The following is a 20,585-nucleotide window of genomic DNA, read 5'->3' on the forward strand; positions in this document are numbered from 1 at the left end:
GCTATATCTATGTCAAGAAATCCATTGGATACAAGTTATTGTATGTTAGTTCTTGAAATCTCTTTTGGAAACTTACCAAAAAGACGGCCGTTTGTCATTGTCTAACAGCTCATGTCACCGTTATAGAAGCGATTCATATGAAGGTTCGGTCGGTCAATTAAAGACCACTTAATAAAGATTATGTAATGGATTGTGGTCATGAAAGGTTAAAACAAGACTTAAGAGTTTAAAGCAACGCCTTCTGCTCTGAGAGGCTGCACGGCAGTGCTAATGCTGGCACGCGAACACACTCCCAATGCTTACACTCTAATGTTAGGCAGACATAATGTTGTTCACCGTCTTAGTTTAGCCAGTTAGCATTGGTAACATTTGCTAATTCGCATTAGGTAAAAGCTGAGGCTGCATGTAATGTCATTAGTTTTGCAGATATTTGGTCATAAATTAAAGTACTGTACTGAATGTTGTTTATAGATGCAGCAAGCAACGGTTTTAGGAGGAAAGGTCTAGAAACCCCTTGTGATCTACTTGTCTAGCACCAAAAACCAGACAGACAAGGTTAGCAAGTAGCTAGTGGAGTATTTAGCAAACAAGAGCCAGATATTTCTAAGGAGTTGGAGAAGAACAGAACTGAAAAAAGGAGAGTGGATATTGGAACTACTAAGTTTGAGAAAGATGTTGAGTGTTGGTAGGAAATAAGGAGCAAACATTACACACTGTAGGTTGTTTCAGGCATTTCAACACGTGACACATATTGCAGTTATTCTAATGAGGCCAGTCTCTGAATACTCTGAATTATTCTTATTTTTAAACTGTTTTATAGAGTCTATAAGACATTGTGGGAATCCATTATCACTCATGTAGTATGGTATTTGTTTGCAGTGTGTCGTTGTCGCTGTGAAAATGCTAATGAAATGCTATATATTTTGTGAGATTTGAAAAAAATTCAGCAGTCATATACTATTTCCGTCCACACACAGGTACAGGCACACACACGACAAACACACAGACTGTGCCACTGCAACGATGTAAAACAACACATCTTGCTAATCTAGTGTTCCTGCTATTCAGATGCCTGTTTTGCTGTCATGGCACTGGGTAAATACTGCCTGCGATATGCTTTAACTGCCTCAATTCAGCAGACCTTCGAGGGTTTACCTTGACAGACTCTGGCTCCAGTGGCGTCCCAATACAATACACCATAAGTCTCCTGGCAGTGTTTGACAACCTGGAGAGCTAATGTAAAGTCATCACATCCAGTGCTGGCCTTATCCTCAGGTCTTTTTTTTAACATACTATTTGAGGTTTGTACTGCCCATTGATACACGATAACAGGCCTTGTTGGTTCACACACACACATCTTATTAGGTTAGCTAAAGGTCATATAGTCTCTAATGTATGCTTTGGCAAAACATTGCATTTTACATAACAAGAAAATACAACATGAAATCAGGTACAAAATACGTTGTTCTTGGCCCCCTTGAATATAAATGGAAAGAACAATTATTGGACTTTGTCAAAAAGGCCACTGCAGCCAGAACAACACTTTCTGCTCAGTTTTGAAATATCGAATTACCAAATAAATCTGTCACACCCACGCTCTGCCATTATGCATTTTGAGCCAGAGAAACACATCTGAATCATTTCACCTGTTTATCATCTCCCTAATAACTAACTAACCTTCAATTAACACGACGAGGGATCCAAAGTTTCTAATGCAATTCCGTGCAGAGTCCCTTCATAAATTTGAGCAACCCTCATTTTTTTATTTCAGTTGACAAGATATTTGCATACTGTAACCTTGTAGCATTTCCTCCATCTAGAGTAGGCCTTGTTTTCTTTCCAAACGACATTCCCAGTTAAGTTATAATAAGTGAAATTATGAGCTGCCATCCTGTAGAGCTTCAATCATCGCTATCGTCCTCCCACAGTCAAATCAGGAAATGTGGCCATTAAATCTAAATAATAGACTCAGCTGTGAGATATTTTCATTCTGATGAGGTGCCGGTGAGTGCTAATGACAGTGGAGGAAACAGACTCGAGTATGCCCAATCATTTCATTTCATGAATCACACAGTTAGCCTGGCAGGTAGAAGACGCCGTGATAAATCCTTTACAGCAGAAGAAGAGATCACTTCACATGTTGTTCTTGCTTTGATGTAGTAATTGCATTATAAATTAGTTATGGAAATGCAGAATGTACCCCCCTCTCCCTCTGGCCAATGTGTGTTCGTATGTGTGTGTACTCATCCACACTGACTGCATGAAGGTCTCAGGTGCCGTTTGAACCACAGACCTTCTCGCTCGCATTTCTGGTTACCTGCTTAGGCAAGCACGAGCCACGGATCCCACTGTAGCTATGAAACACGTTTGAGGGATGCGCTTGGTAACTGCGATACATTACAATGTCAACACGACAAGGACAGCGGCCTTATGTGCTGACGAAACAGAACCAAAGAGTCATAACTTGATTAACTTGAGGCACAAAATGTTAAACTTACTTTTAGAAAGCCAATACCTCCTTCAAATCCAAATCCTGTGATCCCTATGAGTGCTGTGGAGGCAATGAGTCCAGACATATCCGTAGGGGTTGTGTTCCCACTGAAGTCATTTTGGGAATTAAGTGGCTTGGTTTATTGTATGACTTCATGACCTCACTCAATGAACTCTCATTTCTCCCTCTCTCTCTCTCTCCTGTTTCTCTAAAGTAACAACCTCTGCATTGTGTCTGATAGTGAAGGTCTCTCTATAGACACACACACACACACACACACACACACACACACACACACACACACACACACACACACACACACACACACACACACACACACACACACACACAGAAATCTCAGAGGCTATAGAAAGTAAACAGGATTAACTGGCTATCCCTCGCTCCACTGTAAACGGCCTGTAATGGCAGCACTGCTTCTAAATCCCTCCATCTCTTTCTCTCCCCTTCCCTATTCTATTAAACATGGAGGTTAATCCTCAACCCCCCTGTCCCTAGCGCTGTGGCCCAGGATAAGCTGTCAGAGCTGGGCTGCTGATACTCAGCTCTGCTCTAACAGCCACACAGCCTGGACACAGCTCTTATGAGTGTGCGCGAGTGTCTACGTGAGCATTTGTGTGCGTGCAAGCACGCTTGTGTGTGTGTGTGTGTGTGTGAGGGTGTATAAACATGCAAACATCCATACCTAGTTGTCTGCGCTTGCATGTCTGGATGAGACTGGGTTTTCCACGAGTTGCCAAATTCAATCAGTCTCTCCCTCCTCTTTTATAGAATCCAATCTCCGTTGGAATAAAAAGCTAACTCTGGAGGCCCCTAAAGCAACAAAGTGCACTCAGCGCTGGCCACAACAGCTCCTGACCGAGAGCCACGAACACACTGACCCATACCTTCCGGTCCTTAGCACCGGGTCTAATGGTGGAACCGGGGGGCTGAATGATAAATGACTAATGACTAACACACTCTTCACAGATATCACAAATGTCAAAAAAGTCAATGTGTTTTCCCTCCTAGCCATTTTTAACCAAACGCGGCCCGACATGCTCTCTGTGGAAAGAGCACATGTCAATATTGTTCAGCTGAAAGAGGAGTCACACAAACAACAAACAGCGGCTGGAATGACCCATTCAACTTATAGGTTGCAGCCTTCGTTGTTTTGCATATAATGGGAATTAATGTTTCCCTGAGTTCTGTGATAGGTTACAGACCCCTGTGAAGTCATTTAAGCTTTGATGCTTTATTTTGACTTGATAAAAATGAAAGGAGGGTGAATATCCACGGGGAGCGGAGAAGGGAATAAACTAATGACTCCTACAACATGGTATACAGATCCCTAGACTTATAAGCCAACTGAATATTGGAGGTTTATATCATCTAGCTAAAATATATATTCAGCAGCTTTAGCATATGCTGGGAATCTCAAATGTAAAGGTGCAATCAGTGTGACCCTCCCAGCTGTATCGCTTACAAGCAAGGTGCAACATACTTAATAATAATAATACATTTTAACAGTTTAAAAATGACTTAAAGGTACTTTACTTTCATTTATTTTGACAGAAACTGTTCGAGCAAATCCAAGTTTGGATGAATTAAATGACTTCATCCATTCAAGTGAACATTCGAGGCAGCTGTCGCATGGATCCTTCTGTAAAATGTGACCTCTTTAACTTTTTTACTAGTAATATATCCCAACTTATTTGACACCGCTCAAGTACTTTCTGAACCGTAAGGATTCGTTGTTCCTATTTTGAAATATTCTTCTTTATTACATTGAGAAAGTGTGCAACACTTAGAGTCCTTGTGAAACAGAAAGTATCTCCAATGTATTTGGACACCTGGACATGAAAGATATCTTTGTGTTTGTCCAATTCAAAAACTTAAAAGAGACAGAATGAAGCGGTAAAAAAATAAGCATATGGAGAAAGACCCTTTTCATCCCAAACTATTATATCTACACGTATTTCTAGCACCCTTCGTTTTGGAAGGGAACGTCCCATAGAGAAACAATTGAGCTAAAAAATGTCTTTAATAAAGCCGATACACATACAAACATTAATAACTATGACTCCTAACAGTGCATTTCTGGTGCAAAACATCCAATTTCCAAGCTTAAAATTCTGTCATGGGCACATTTAACAGTGAGCAGCAGCTAAAGGTTATGCACACTGATAATGCCATCTGCAGCTTAAATGAACTCACTTTCGGATTCTGGATACATTTGGGAACTATGATGCCATGTTTTGTTGCCAACTGCAAAGAAGAAGTTTTACATTTGCTACGGTGATGTCTGGCTTCTACTCCGCAGCAATGGCAGCCGAGGCTCATGGGTATCGGAGTATTTGAGCCATCTAATGGAAACCACAAATCTGAAATAATGTCCCATGACATAAAGCTGTAGAATCATTAGATTTCCTGGCTGACTCCTGTGTTTGGAACTCCAGTCCACCACCAGACCATTTTCATATTTGAGTGTATGTAAGGATGTAAGGATAAGGACATTCTTAAGAATAATGTAAGAGAAAAGGGGTAGATGCACAGCCCAAGTGAGTGCTACATGGAGGCAATGTTTTACATTAAAAAGGTTACACAGGGAAAGATGTCCTCATAAGCCCAAAGCTCTTTATCTCAGCGACACTGTAAATGCATTTTACTGCGTCTCTTTCTCTCTCTCTCTCTCTCTCTCTCTCTCTCTCTCTCTCTCTCTCTCTCTCTCTCTCTCTCTCTCTCTCTTTTTCTTTCTCTCTGCCTTAGTTCTTCCTGCCAGCTGAGACCAGAATGCCTTTTCTGTTCGGTTGAATACTTCCTCCCCAAAATCCTCCATTCCTCAAAGTCACTTTCCATTTCTGTGACACCTAGAGTTGCCCTCCAATGCTTACTTGGATCTGCTTTGTTGGCTCCATTTTCTAAAATAACCATTAAGAGAGAGAGAAAATCACACGAAAAAAAAAAAACCTCCCTCAGATTCGGGCGTGTAACAACAAATTTAGCTAAATGCCATCGCCTAACACTCTCTCATTATTTTATTGCAATCCCTATCCTTGTTAGCATTGGTTGGCAAGCAAGTGTGGAGACAAATTAGCAGGCAAAGCTCAAAGGAAAATGTTATGACCACAGCGGTCAAGAAGCTGTGACATAAAGTGACGACTAGAAGTGTTAACAAAGGAAGGAGGAGGAGGAGACGGGAAACTGAAAATGGCAATGGCACATGTAGCCAGGAAGAAAAAAGGGAGCAAGAAAGTGGGTATAAATTATGAATGTGGTTAGGTGTGTATAGAAGGATGTTTTGAAATGAAGGTGGAATGTTTTAGAATAAATGAATTTGAGTATGTTGGACAGACGGTGGCTGTGGGAGGAAGGTGAATTTAGAGCTGTCAGGTATTTGGATGTCCATTAGTGCAAAATAAATAAAAGAGAAGGGGTCAATGTATCAGATGAGGCATTACCCTGATCTGCTAAAAAGCCTTCTTTAATCATGTCAAACACACACTGCATGCCACGTGAGCTATTTATAGAAGCACTGGTTTATGTGCTGCAGGCACAAATCACACACAGACAGAATACAATCTCCTGATTTTCTATTGACGCCTCTTCTCTCTCCCATCACATGGAAGTAGCTCGCTAAACAACCTGACCTTTAGCAAGTTTAAGCGGAAGAAAAAAAAGTTGACTGCCGATCAACATAGAAAAGCAAAGACGCACTGATCAACACAGCTTCTCATACCATGACAATGTTACATATTCACACCGCTGTTCATTCTGCACACATTGTCTTCTTGTCAACAGTGCAGGAAAAGGTGCTTATTATAAAGTAAGACAAGTATATAAAAGTAAATGAAAGCCTTAACAGCCTGTTGTATTCAGCAGTAAGATCCAACAGACAGGGACGGCATCACAATTCCTTCTGCTGCCAGTCATCAGCTCACTGACCTGACCCCTGGTAGTAGTTGCCTTGTTAGCCCCCAAGTTCCACAGAGTACATCTGGATATGCAAAGGTGACTCACCGGGTCTTTAGCTTGCTGCGCTAACACGGCGTAGGTGGATATCCTGCTGCACAGGCATTTGGTGTGGACAGTGGTTGACGCGAGCGTTTGGCAGCCTTCTGTGCCCCAGTTTTCCGCGCCAGCTTCCCTGGAGGTGGGGAGAAGGGGGTGGGGGTGGGGGGTGGGGAAAGGAGTGGCAGAGGGGACATAAACGGTGACTGTGAGACAAATACACACAGAGAACTGTCACATGACTAAACACGTCCATAGGAAGTGAGAGAGGGACAGAAAGTTTCAGAGGGTGGACCATCAAATTCACCAAGTTCATCCATAACTCTATAGGTTTAATATGCAGTCATGACCACACACACACACACACACACACACACACACACACACACACACACACACACACACACACACACTGACAGGCTTTTTTACCCCGCTGGCATTAGAAGCCAATTGCATCCTACTTGTTCTCGAGTCCATGTTTAGCACCCTAAACACTTTCATTCTCCTCTTTGTTCTCTTTCCTTCTTTTTTATCCGATTTCCCTTTCCAAGAAGAATACCCTAAGAGACTTAAGGTCAAATGTAAAAGGTTGCATCAGCTAACAGTTAACAAAGACCAGTGAGGCTTAAACGGTGGATGGGAATTATTATTCACCAAACGGTCAATTGCTTTGACACGCAACACGTTGCTGAGCAAGAGAGTGCCCAGAATCTCATGCAACCTTGTACACTGTCTTACCCTACATCTTTCACTGCTTCCCTTTATTTGCTCCGCCCCCACCTTCCACTTCCCTCTATATGCCCTCAATGGAAGGTTGAGTGCGGAGGTCGATCAATAGGATTTCAACTGCACTAATTACCCCGGCAGCTCACACTTCACATTAACCTTATTTTTTAACCCTGGATATACATTTCTAACAACCAGAGACAGATGGACAAACATCGTGGGAGATATTAGAGCAGCGACAGAGGCGTCCTGGTGGGACCAAGAAGCCCAACTCCATGACTGATGGGTAAAGAGGCAGCAAGAACCTTCCCACAGTGAGTAAATTGACCCTGCATGAACACAGTATTTTCTGCCATAACAGCGTTGGATATTTCAAATGAGAGATTTTGAAAAAGTTTGGAAAAGGTGATGTCACATACTGTGCACCAATCAGGATTGAGCAACATTTGAGTGATAATCTTCTGAGTTGTTTGGACACAGATTACATTTGAATAAACTTGTCATGATTTTTCTTTTAAACTTTGATTTTTTAAATATTTTATGCTATAGTGAAATATTTACGACTTTTTAAGGGTTTTATTTTGAAAATCATTTTAAAAATAGTCTAGAAAAAGGAAACAATTTTCAATCGTTGGGGACTGGACATTTAGACATTTTTCTTTCATACAGATTATATTTGTTAATTATGTTCTTTCCTATATAAAGATTTGTACAGCAGAACAAATGAAATGTTATGACAGACAGTATGGTGTACACGGTTCTTTCACCACCAATGCTCGAGTGGAGAACTTAATTACCTCCTCTCAAGCTAGTAGCAATGTCCACCCTCAACTGTTGATGGAGAGAAAATATCAATCTTGTCTATACAGTATATGGACTTCACCACATTAGGATTTGCATACTTTGACAGGCAATATTGTATATTTGAGCAGCGTTTACATCTGGAGGGAAGGCTTTCGTGACTTTATGAGAAATGATAAGCTGGCTTGTTGCCTTTTGTATTTATTGTATCTTGAAGCACATTTCGGATGTTACCCTGTCTTTGGAGAAATAACAGATGGATAGTTTAACATCTAAAAAAGATTACAAGATACCTCTTTTATATGTATAACCTAACAATAATAACAAATCCTTGAGTTGGCCTATTGTAGGGACTGAAACATACTACATATTGTGAGTACCTTTAATATTGGGAGACCCAACAAGGAAAAATATCACATATTATGGTATGTTCAACATTATCTTTGCATTAGGATCTGACGCATATCTTACAGTCAACACATAGAAATTGAAGATTAAGAATCTTGTCTTTGCAAATATTGTTTTTTCTGATAAATATTTATCTTGCTGTTACCAGCAGCACCTTCTCTATGGTGTACGCTCTGCATATTATGAACTTCTATATTTATCGAAGCATTATTGATGTAACAAGGAAACACTAACAAACAAAAGTAATAATGCATTTCTAACTTTTGTGCTTGTATTTTGAAGGTTAGATGCAAAAACCAGAAGTATTATTTTGATATTACTTGCCATCAATTAATCAAAAATCAAGTATGAATCAAATGAACATGTCATATGTTGGATTGTTTCTGCATCTTGACAAAAAAAAGAAGAAGAAAAGAAATGAAGTCATGTTGCGGTTACTTCTGCTGTCAATCAAATAACGCCAGTAAAAGGTTAAAATGAACTTGACATACCAAATGAAAACATGTTAACCACAGCACAGTGCAATATAAATATATAAATATACTTCTGCTATGACAGGCCACTCAAACATGATCAATGTGACACTAAATGCGCACACACACACAATTCACAAGTTCAGTAATGAGACGTGTGTACAGTTCCTTGATGATCATCATCTGCACAGTGACACTTCAAAGACTGAAGATCGGAAAACGAGTCACAGCAGACAGCCTGACGGGTAGCAACATGGTGCGTGGATTTGTGTGTTTGTGTGTCTGCGAGAGAGTGATGGAATATTTGCACTTATAAAGAAATCCTCCAAAAGTGTGTTCATTTTGTATTTTTGCAAAGTTTTTGGGTTACATTTACATTTCTTATAAAAAAAAACATGTACATATAGACTCCATTGAGCTTACATCTATTCATCCAGTGTTACGTGCATTCATGAATATGATGAAACATATACGTTTTGTGTGTAAACTCCCGAGAGATGTCAAATAAAGTGGCTTTGTTCACACCAGGACAGTGTAGCCATATGTTCTCTGACTACACATGCACTAATGACTGCGTGTTACATAAGCAACTGTTGCGTACTGAACTATGGATTTTGGTTGATGTATAGTATGGTAGATGCACATGTGAAAGCATGTATGCCATTTCTTTACTGACTCAAACGGTCTAACTACAAATACACAGTCTGGCTGCAAAGAGGAGGTCGGGCTAATGAGAAAACTGTCTGACAGCGTACAACAGGGGGTTGCTGAAGATAACACCAGAAATGCACATTATCTGTGACCTCTTTGTTTTGGCTGCTGAATTTCAAAGCTTAATTGACCTTCATCTAGATGGATTTGATTATTGGTGTCTTTCAGCAAAAAGCCAGCTTTGACTTTGTATAGTTTTATTTCCCTCACAAAGTCGGATCTTTGGCACTGTGGACTACAGCCACAGATATACTACCGCTGTGATCCCCGCTGGGCTCATAGAACCATTAAATTATCAGTTGGGCTTAGCTGGCGAGGAAAGATTAAAAGGACATGGCTTTTGTTTTACTTTTGTTATAGCACTTGAATGAGCCTGGAGCCTCTGCCGACTCCTCTTATCATGGAAAACAGAAACCAGATGAACAAACAGGTGTACAACTACAGTATAGTTGGTTTATTGGCTACGGATCCCAAATGTATACTGCAAAGATATCAACCTGGCATTATCCAAACAAATGCTGAGATGGGTACATTTACATAACGCCATCCAGTTTGCTGGCATTGCAATAATCGATACATCTGTTGTTTGGTTTTGACTTTGACAAGGAATACAGTTTTATTTAATGGATGTTAGAGTTGGCTTGATTTTGACAGGTAGTTATCCCTCAGTGCACATGGGGATTACACAGTTTGCCCTGATTGACCTGAGCCAAAACCTAACATATAGCCTACTCAACATGACAAAGAGTCTACAGAAATGCTATCAGCTCTCTGAGGCTGAACTCAGGCACAGCCATGCTGTGAGCTTAATGCTAGTGTCAGCATGCTAACATGTTCACAATGACAATGCTAAAATGCTAATGTTTAGCAGGTGTAATGTTTAGCATGTCCATTATCTTAGTAATAGCTAATTGCACTATTCTTTCATGCTACACTGGGTACAGAAAATTAGCCAAACAAAGTAGCGATAGTAGGCTATGTGCTTTCCTATGCAGTGACACAGCATTAAGTTGTTAAATGTAATGTAATGTGGCTCTCTACACTTTCATATGTTACTACTTCACTGCTCGTTTTAGTCTTTACTGAGAAAGCTCACCCTAATAGGTCCGCAACTTGCCATAAGTCGGTTTATACACAGGTTAAGTTGTTGCAATGACATTGGTACACGTAAAAATGGCTGTCACGTTGACTATCCTGCTACGTTAATTTGAAAGGGATTATCCGTTCTACTCCTGTTCTATTTCTATGCGTCTTAGTTTAGCATGTTAGCATGATAAAAATAACTCATTAGCACCAAACACAAAGTGCAGCTGGGCTTGAAGGGAATGTTATTAGTTTTGCAGGTATTTGGTCCTAAAGCAAAGTATTGGACAAAGTAAGCTTTTGACTGGATAATGGCACTAGATGAAAAGGTAAGTGAAGAAATATATTACAATTGTGTGTAAAGTGTGAGTGCCAAATTTAATTGCAATCCACACATTAGCAGTCAAGACATTTCAGTCTGAACTAAAGTGGTGGGCCATTCATCCCAACAGCCACATTATTAGCATTGCTAAAAAAAAAAAAAAACAACAGCGCTATGTACAATGACCACTGCAGTAACACGTGACAATGCTTTTCAATTTGTTCCCTAACTGCTTGTAGAATGATGTTGCAGCTGTTAAGAAAAATAGGAAAAACACTTCCTGAACAACAGCGTAAATTGACCTTTAATGTCTACTGAATTGGCACCAACCCTCGACTTAAAGGGCAATGCTATGAAAGCCAAGTGCATCCTGTTAAAAAACAAAAAAAGGTTAAACATGCTTTGAATTGTTGAAATTGAAGGGCTTGATGTAGAAATTTGAGCTGTATGGAGGTAAAGTCACTAAAAAACTATCCCTAAATCCTAGCACATAGAATAGTGACGTGTCGAGCTCAACAAGATGACGTACTATCTGTAAGGTAGCCTATATGGACAGAACATTCAGCAATAAAGCTGTATAATAATACAAGAGCTAATGTGCTGCATTTAGGCAACATTTAACATATTGTCACTGCTAAGCATTTGAACCAGTTTTACATGGGAAAATGTTGTTCTACATAGCTGTCATTGATGTAATAAGGATTAACATTATCAGCTAATTTCAGCTGCTGGCAAACACTGTCAAAACTGATTTATGAGATGACCGTAGCCAAATAATATAGTTTAGTACTAAAATTGTATCCCCTGTCCATTGCTCATTTCTGGCAAAAAATCTGCCATCAAATGTATGTGTAGTTGTGAAATTAGAGGTCAGAAGCACAGACAATCAAAGCTATTACACAGGAGAAAGAAGGTAAATGTGGGCGGATAAAGCAAACAGCAGTAAATTTAAAGAGATGAAGAAAGCATTGAGGGATGACAAAAGTATTTCACACATAAATGGAAATTAATAGCATGTTAATCTCAAAACTTATCCTTATTACACAGAGAACACTTTACTCTTTAGACGACAGCAGGATCAGGTTTAATATTCAGTGCATGATATTGTGAAGTCATTGAGCAAATTGCCACATATACTGCCGGATGTTTTAATGCGCTTTTAGAAAAAGAAGAGAGCAGTGGATAGTCATTGTCTAAAACAGAGTGAGAGTTGGTGACACATTGCAAACAGAGAGCTAATGAATCATAGACAGAAGGACTAGTGGGAAGGAGAGGGCTTGCTGTAGTAGAGAGGGATTTTATGGATCATGGAGGTAAGTGGTCTCAAGTGGACACAGACGCAATTGGTTACAACTCATCACTGTACGTCAGCAGTGTTTGAAACACTTTTTTCTCAACAAATTAAGCATGAATGTAGAAATGACACAAGCTTTTGCCATCACATTATGCAATTATGCAGTATTTTAAGCTCCCACTGCTACACTCACAGAGGTGTTTTCACTTAATTTGCTGATTACACTGTTAGGATTGTTCTTGATTGACATCTCCCTGTTAGGGTGGAACTACTTACAACTTTTTAATTCTCATTTGTATGTTAAGTCTAGTTTCCACATTTAACATGGACGAAACTAACATACAACTTTAGGGATTTTTCGACAGGCAATGGTCATTTTCTTGCATTGGCACATGTGTGACATTTTGACATGTCACAATAAAAGCACGATGTAAATAAACAATTGAATGATGGGTGAATTCCATTTAGCTGCTTCAGATTCAGGCTCCTGGTATGTAGAGCATGCTCTGTCACACTGTCATGACTTACTTAACCCTAACCCTAAACAGAACGCAGCCATCGTAAGTGCTATTAGTAACACCTGTGCTTTTCTTACTATTGTATGACAGGTCAAAAATATCTGCTGTGAAAAAAAGACCTTCAAAAATCATACCTTCAACCAGAGCAGAGGTCTCATCAGGCAAAAAAAGAAGTGAACACTCCAAAAAAGTTTATAAAAGCATCCTTTTTCATTGTCTTCCATTACTTTTAGAAGTTGCTTGAGTTGTAAAGTAGTGGTTCCTAACACTATACAGGACATTTAACAAGATTATTACTGACGGATTCACACCCGGTTGGGTCATCCTGGCGGCCCAGCTGCCTGTGTCTGTGTTAAATGCATCATTGTGACTTTTATTCTGTCCAAAGAGCTGTCATGTGTTATCTTATTTTCTGTTTCACCCATATTTGTGAACTAGGCAAGGTAAACCATCAGAATTTTGAACGTATAGATTGTTTATTATTAAAAGTCAGTCCGTCCTTTGAAGCAGATATTTTGAACACATAGCCAACTGGAGGTGTCTGATTTTTTATATTTAAATATTTAGTGGTGAGCTTTTCTGACAAATCTTTACAGCTTGTTGCTTATCTTTGTGTCAGCTAAATTCATATTAGTAACCTCTTTATGATGCCAGGAGTTTAGTTTCCTGATCGAAGCCAGAGAAAGAAATGGGAACAATCTATTCAGGTAGACATTATATCTCCGCCCGCCAGGGAGCCAGAATGCACATTCACCAGAGGCAGCTCACGTTGGCCTTTTACTCTCAATACAGCTGGAAAGCACTGAAGCAAATCTTCACATGACACAAATCATCTGCACTTACTTAACCTTTCTAAGCACCTATTATGCAGGACTGACCGGCCAACATTTACAGTATTCGTCACAATGTAGGCCCGTGTTTGCATTTCAGTGCATGTTCATGTGTTTGTATCTGCATGCATAAATGTATTTGACCCAGATATTAACTGTGTAGGAACTAAGCTTTCCTCTCTTCAACTAACTGATGTAAAGATGGGTCTTATAACCACAAGAACATGCAGTGAGATTATCTGAGGCTTGCTGTGATGTTTATGTGCAAGACCGTACGGCTTAAGTTTATAAATGTTATCCTTTTTGCGGTATCTCAAACACAAAATATTTATTGATGCGAGTCCCATATGTTATGAAATGATTATAGGAAAAACATATGAATCAGACATCTCTCTATAGAATGCATTTATCACTATTGTAGCTGTATCAATGTGAAGTGAAGCCACAACAAGGCCAGAGATGTGAATGCTAACAAATATTTCTATAGGATAGTAAAGCAGTACATTATTATTAGTTCTGCAGTACATATATATTGATTTGTAGTTCACATACTTTTAAATGGAAACTTGAATAGATCTTTAAATGGAGAAATTGTACTGTCCTTGCTAATTAATCCTACTTTATTGTTGCCTCATGTCATGCAAGGTTGTCACACAAACCCCTACTTTATGCTTCTTTCCTGACTCCCGTGCGAGGAGGATGCTTTGTTACTGACCTCCACCTCCCCGATCTGCTGTCTGACATAGCCATGGGCTAATTCATAAGCTTCTTTGCCGGGATTATCTTTCTTCCTGGTGTGCAAGCTAGGGAGCGAACAGGAAAAGCAGAGGAAACAGGTCTCAGCTACAGCCATAAACGGCCTGCCGTCCTGACTGCCTGAATTGTGTGTGACTCTGAAGAAAGTGGCTTCTGCTGAAAATGGATTATTAATTTTGATCGCAAAAAAGGGATTTTATTTTTGCATTATTTCAAAATTTTACAACTCAAGAAATATGTGGTGTTTCTCAACTTGTCACAGGCTCAAATAGCACTCTTGAGGCCAAAGGGGACAACTCTGAATCTCAAAGAGTACTAATACAGTGCCCTCGCAGCCTACTTCAAGCTGCACGAGAGAAAAGAGGATAATGTGTGAGTCAACAAGATAAGCATGAGGCAAATACAGCACTTGACTTTAGGTTACATGATCTTGTAAGAGTGTAATTGCTGTGCAAAATCAGTCAGGAGATCTTAACAGTACAGCTACAAAATGAAACACATTTCAAGGGGGTATAGATGCAACTTACCCAGTGGTTCTCAAACTGTTAAGGTCCAACAGTGATGAGGCAATGTATTCCAACTGACAGCAGGGAGCAAGTCTCGTTTTTCCTCTACTTCTAATCTAATCTTCAAAATACTAATCACTGCAAATGCTTTACATCAACTTCGCCCAAGGGAAACAGCAGGTAGTTCTAAAAGCTATCCCTGGCTGTACGGTAAGACACAGTGCAACACTCCACTCCCACTGGTTACCCAATGACGCAATCAATATAAAAATAACAAAAGTTAAAAAAAGCAAAAAGACTAACCTAACAACCCCTAACGTGCTTTACGCAACCTCATCACCCAAACTAAAATGGAGAGCATTTCTTAAGAGCAAGCAGCCCTCAGTTATCCCTGAAGTCCAGTAGCAGAAATAAATCATATCCAAAGTTCAGATCAGACATAACCCTAGAACGGATCTCAACAGCTATTTAAAGCGACAAAAGTACCAACTGTCCTAAACAAGAACCCGAGCATTCCGCTCTAAGAATCGAAGCTACCATGTTAAGGCGCTCTCTAAGGACTGTTGTGATAGCTGGGGAAATGAGCTGAGAGCCTGTCCATGTCTGTAACGCCCAATGGAGGCAGAGCCCACATAAGCCCTACTGGCCAACTCAGACACAGTCTTGATCCCTTCTGCTCTGTCAGATGGAAAAGTGGAGCAAGCTCTATCAGCCCTCCACCTCCCCCCCCTCTCCTCCTGGTGGCTACGCCAGTAAGTGTGTTAGTGTGTGTGTTTCTGCGTAAGTGTTCCTCTGTGACGACGAGGAGTGATGAGGAAATATGCATGCAAGTGGAAATTTTGTGAAGTGGTAAATTAATACAAGGCATTTCAGGTGGGGTTAAAGAAAAGCCAACCAACATTTGTTCACACTACAGAGTTAAGCACTGACAAAATTGAACGTTTTAGCACAGCTAATGGTCTTGTATAACATACTTGTGAAAAGGCATTATCTGATACGTGCTATTTTATTTAGGAATAAATAAACTATAAACTATAAACAGTTAAATAAATGAACTGTATGCTGTACACTCAGGAATAACAGCATCCAGACATTTTCTATACCCAATTAACATGGTCGATGTGAGCTGAAGTATTTACTGACCTGCAAGAGGTGGGGTCCTGAAAACTACCAGTTTAATAAACAATCTGGTGCTATGGAGGTAGAAAGAAGTGCATTGACCAGACCTTAGTCGGGTCGCTCCTCATCTCTGCTTGAGGCGAGCGACTCAAGGCTACATTAACTGCTACTAGCATCAAAACACAAAAGTGTTAAGTATCCAATAGAGTAAAAAACAACACACTGACTTTATGTATTATATTATCTTCATTCATTTACCTGCTTGTTTGTTACACAGGAGAGTAATCAATGGCATACGAACGGCCATAACGCTGCCACGAGAATGATAAAAGTGTTATACACTTGGCTAAGGTCAGACCTTGTCGCCGTGCCTTTTTCGTAAAAATAAATGTGATTACATTTTGGGCAGATTTGTGTGCAGCTAGTTTTTGGCAGTGTGCAGATAGAATATGCCTTTGACTTTTTACTTTCATTTAAGGTCGAGACCTGGCGGTGCCAAAGCCAGCTGTGGTGCCAGATCAATCCGAGCCCAAAGCAGGACCTCTATCTACCGTGTCAGATTGAGGATGTTAAAGCTACTTGTGCTACGCACCAGGCCGTTATTACTTCATGGCAGTGATGGTAGGGTGGGGTGCACTGGTCTTTAACCACTGATCCCCGATCAAGCTGAAGACCACTGGGGATTAGAAATGGGATTAAGTGATCTTCAACCCTTCACAATCTTACCGTCATCCATCCATCTAAAGTGTATATTGCATTCATCTCTAACTACTGGGTCATATTTTTAAGTACGCTTCCAATGGAGAGTGCTAATTTGCCCACCTACAGTATAATGCATTTGAGCTTTGTCATTGAGAGTAAGTTACTTCTATGCTTATGTAAAATAGAATAAGAAATATATAATGCATAGTGCAATGTATATTTTAGAAATGCCAGCAAAAAGGTTAGAGAATCGGCTACAGAATCAGTACAGCACATCTGGGAGTGGCACATATACAATCTATAATGTAAAATACATCAAATAAATGCTGCACCGTACAGGGAGTGTGTGTATGTCAGTGGGGCTTCAGCCAGATATCCCATACTGAGGCAGAGGGAGGGTCAAAGCGCGGCGATGGCAGAGGCAAGGTCAGTAAGAGCAGAGAGAAGTCGAACATCATCGTTTATCATTAGGGAGAGATTAGAATTAGAGACAGCAAAACAAACTAAATAGCAAGACTTTGGAGAAATAACCCAGCGATGACAGACATGTCGTCCTCCAGACGTGCTCAGAACATGTGTACATTTTTACTCTCGATAACCTCCTTTGCTTTGTTTTCGAACCTTGTAAAACTTTTATGAGCGCTAAACATATCAGTATCTATCCGAGCAGGCAAGGCAAATGAATGAGAGTAGGTTGAGGAGACGGGCACATGGGGGAAGACAGGGAGGGATGGCGGGCACAGCAATTTGGGCGGGCAGATGGTGCCGACATATGGGCCTGTTAGGGGCAAAATAAATAAATAAACACTCACACATAAATACTCAGATGAACTGTGAGTGCCACAAACTGTTGGCCAACTTAGCCAGCTCAGAAAGAACGCAAAATAGGAGAAAGCTACCACTGACATTTCTTGCACATTTCTATAAAGACCCCTACTGCTGAAAACATGCACACAAAACAACTGTGTGGGATGATAGTAAGCTTTAAATATTCCATCCTCTGATCTGCAAGTAAGCGTACATTATCCATGTGTGAGTTATAATAACTAAGGAGGAAAGATACAAATACGGTAATCTGTTGTTTTGTTTTTTTTAAGTGTAGTTGCATCTGTGTGAACTAAATATAGTCTCCATATAAAGGTTATAGATTAAAAGTTTTTTTTGTTGCCGTCTCCGAGCTGAACTTCTGTTCTCCTGCTTTCTGGTACAGCTGCTGCTGTGTTTGCTCTTCCTCCGCATTGCTATCTATACATTCTCTATCTCTATTCCGCCTCCTGCTCAACATCAAAGCCCGTGGCTGAGTTAGAGAGACAGCCAGGTTGAGAAAGGTGATATCCTCTAGCAAACAACCGGCTGCTTTATACAACATGTTCTCTGGCCATATCAACCGCGCACTCCTGCCCAGCTCCAGTCAAGATCTGCTGCCCCGGCACAGGCAAGCCAATGAAGGAATGTATATATTGCAGCCCTGTTGTGTTGGTGTCCCTTTCTGTCCTTTATTGTGCTCGTGTGTAACCCTAACCCTAACCCTAACCCTAACCCGTTGATGTACATAATGCATAGACCATAGGTCTTCAAAAGGGGGTCTGCGGAGGTACTGAAGGGGGGGGGGGGGGTCGCAAAATTGTTTGTAGATAAAGCAAATTTTATTTAAAGAAACTATATATATTATTATTTATTTAAATATATATTTTTGTTTTGCGCATTCACATTCCCTCCTCTGTTGTGTTTTGCGAAGGGCGGGACTTCGCTCCCGACACACACACACACCTAGAGTCAGAGACAGAGCAGAGGAAAGGAGAGGGGTTAGGGTTAACCCTAACCCTCAATGACTCAAACCGGTCTTTCGATTATTAAAATAGTTGACAGCTAAATCAATTATTTTTGCATCTCCACTCCAAAAAGCATCCGTGCACCCAAACAGCATGTTGTGATGACCTAAGGCTGTTTACACTGAAATGGTTAAGTCTCTGCATTAGCTCAAAATGCAAATAGACATCTTGAATATCTGTTTAGTGTTTAGAGCAGGAACAGCTGACACGAGCACTAAAAAAAGACAAAAATAGTCAGAATCAGTTATTATAGCTGGAACATTCTTGTTTTGTTGCTTGCATTTCAGTGTCAAATTGACTCGGTCTTGGTGTATATGTTTGTGTAAAAGCTTCAAGGAACAGTGTGTGCTCCCTACTGTGTGTGTCGGCAAACATATTACCTTATCCCTGGCAAACACATTTGAATGATTCCCACATTCCTCCCACTTTGAGTATTTTTAGTTGATAGACATCACCGCCACCTTGCCACTTTATATTCTGTTTGGCTCCGTGCCCTCGTAACGTCTCTAAATTTAATTTGATTGCAGCTGTAATCTGCCGGCTACTTAATTGACTTTGCCGAGCTTTGTTCCTCTCCTACCTCGATGGAGAGGGGTAGTTTGATAAGTTGTGAAGCTGCGGTCCTATTGTGTGCTTTGGTTACCTAAGAGTACTCTTCCAGAACAGGATAGACTATAATGTGATCCCGATGGGGAAGCTGAGCTGACTGGAAGTTTTCTGTCATCCATTTTGTTGTCACAGTAGACAGGGAGGCCCACTGTGATGACAAATTCAACTTCTATGAAAGCAATTTGCTCCGTCAAAGTATCATCCGTCAAATCTGGCTCTTAAAAATGATGTTCATATACAACTAATCTATATCAGCAAATACATTTTTCGAGGCAAAGTAATGCCACCGGGACGGCATTTTTAATCAAAGGAACAATGAAACACTTGACATATCAATCTCCACGTAATCCCTTGTTCTGGAGATGTTAACCGTATCACACAGTCTTTGTGATGATGTTTGCTCAGTTGTCATGGAAATGTAAATGTTAGTGATTATTCTAAACACTTTAAAGACTTCTTCATGACAAATGAGAACATTTTGTCTGCTGATGAGGACCATGTGATACGCTCAAAACGGTCAAGCTCAAAATGGTCAAGCTCAAAATGACAAGCTGTCTTGTATTGACTGTTAATGCAAAATGTTCACTTCCAGCGCAAAGTATTTGCACTGAAGGTATCTGTCCCAACAATATAATTTGCAGGTAACAATGTTATGGTAATATTTAAGCATATAACAAAAGTAAATTCTAACTTGAAGCCTGTTGCAAGATGTGTCAAGTTTTGTAATATTTAACCAAAACTATGATCTTTTCCTAAACATAACCAAGTAATTCAGTGGCCTAAACCTACCAACATGTGTGGCGCTTCATATGCTCTACCTCCAATGATTACCCACCATGGAATCCTCAAGAAGTTGCCAGTGAAAGTCATCCATTAACTCTAAAATTAGTGATATGTACATCACTGTATTTTGTAGGAGAAAAGGTTGCATCTCTTCAGCTTTACTGGCATGGGTAGAAGATATGGGCCATTCAAACATCGTTGCCTCATAATGAAAGTGCAATGAGACCATGACCTGGTACCAAACACTGGCGTAATGGTCCTGAACAAGTTTGACTTTGTTATTGATTAAAAGAGTAATTACAATGTGGGTTAATGGTTAAAACAGTGTGTGCTCGTTTACATTATGTAGTTTACTAGATGATCCACATACATCAATGTCAAAGAGTCAGTGGCCTACATAGACGAACGAGAGAAAACCCCTTTGGTCAAAACTAATGCTTCAGGTTCACTGGTGGTACAAAACTGGATTGTTGAAGTTAAGCCAAGATTCCACTGTTTAGAATTGCAAATTAAATCTCTAACATGGTGTGAGTAAAGGAAAACATTGAGAAGGACTGCAAAAAAAGAAAAAGAAAATGGCTCCAATGAGGCGTTCTGAGTGATGTTACTTGTG

The 20,585-nt window shown here is 40.2% G+C and overlaps 1 protein-coding gene across 1 annotated transcript in view; it reads right to left on the reverse strand.

Moving 5' to 3' along the window:
• Positions 1 to 20,585, reverse strand: part of adgrb2 (adhesion G protein-coupled receptor B2) — a 196,611-nt gene that overhangs the window by 46,238 nt on the left and 129,788 nt on the right. The window contains 1 exon segment of the mRNA XM_029442629.1: positions 6,509 to 6,635. Coding sequence (XP_029298489.1) covers positions 6,509 to 6,635 — 127 coding nt within the window.

This window comes from Cottoperca gobio, chromosome 11 (assembly GCF_900634415.1).
Source record: "Cottoperca gobio chromosome 11, fCotGob3.1, whole genome shotgun sequence".
Lineage (NCBI taxonomy): Eukaryota > Metazoa > Chordata > Actinopteri > Perciformes > Bovichtidae > Cottoperca > Cottoperca gobio.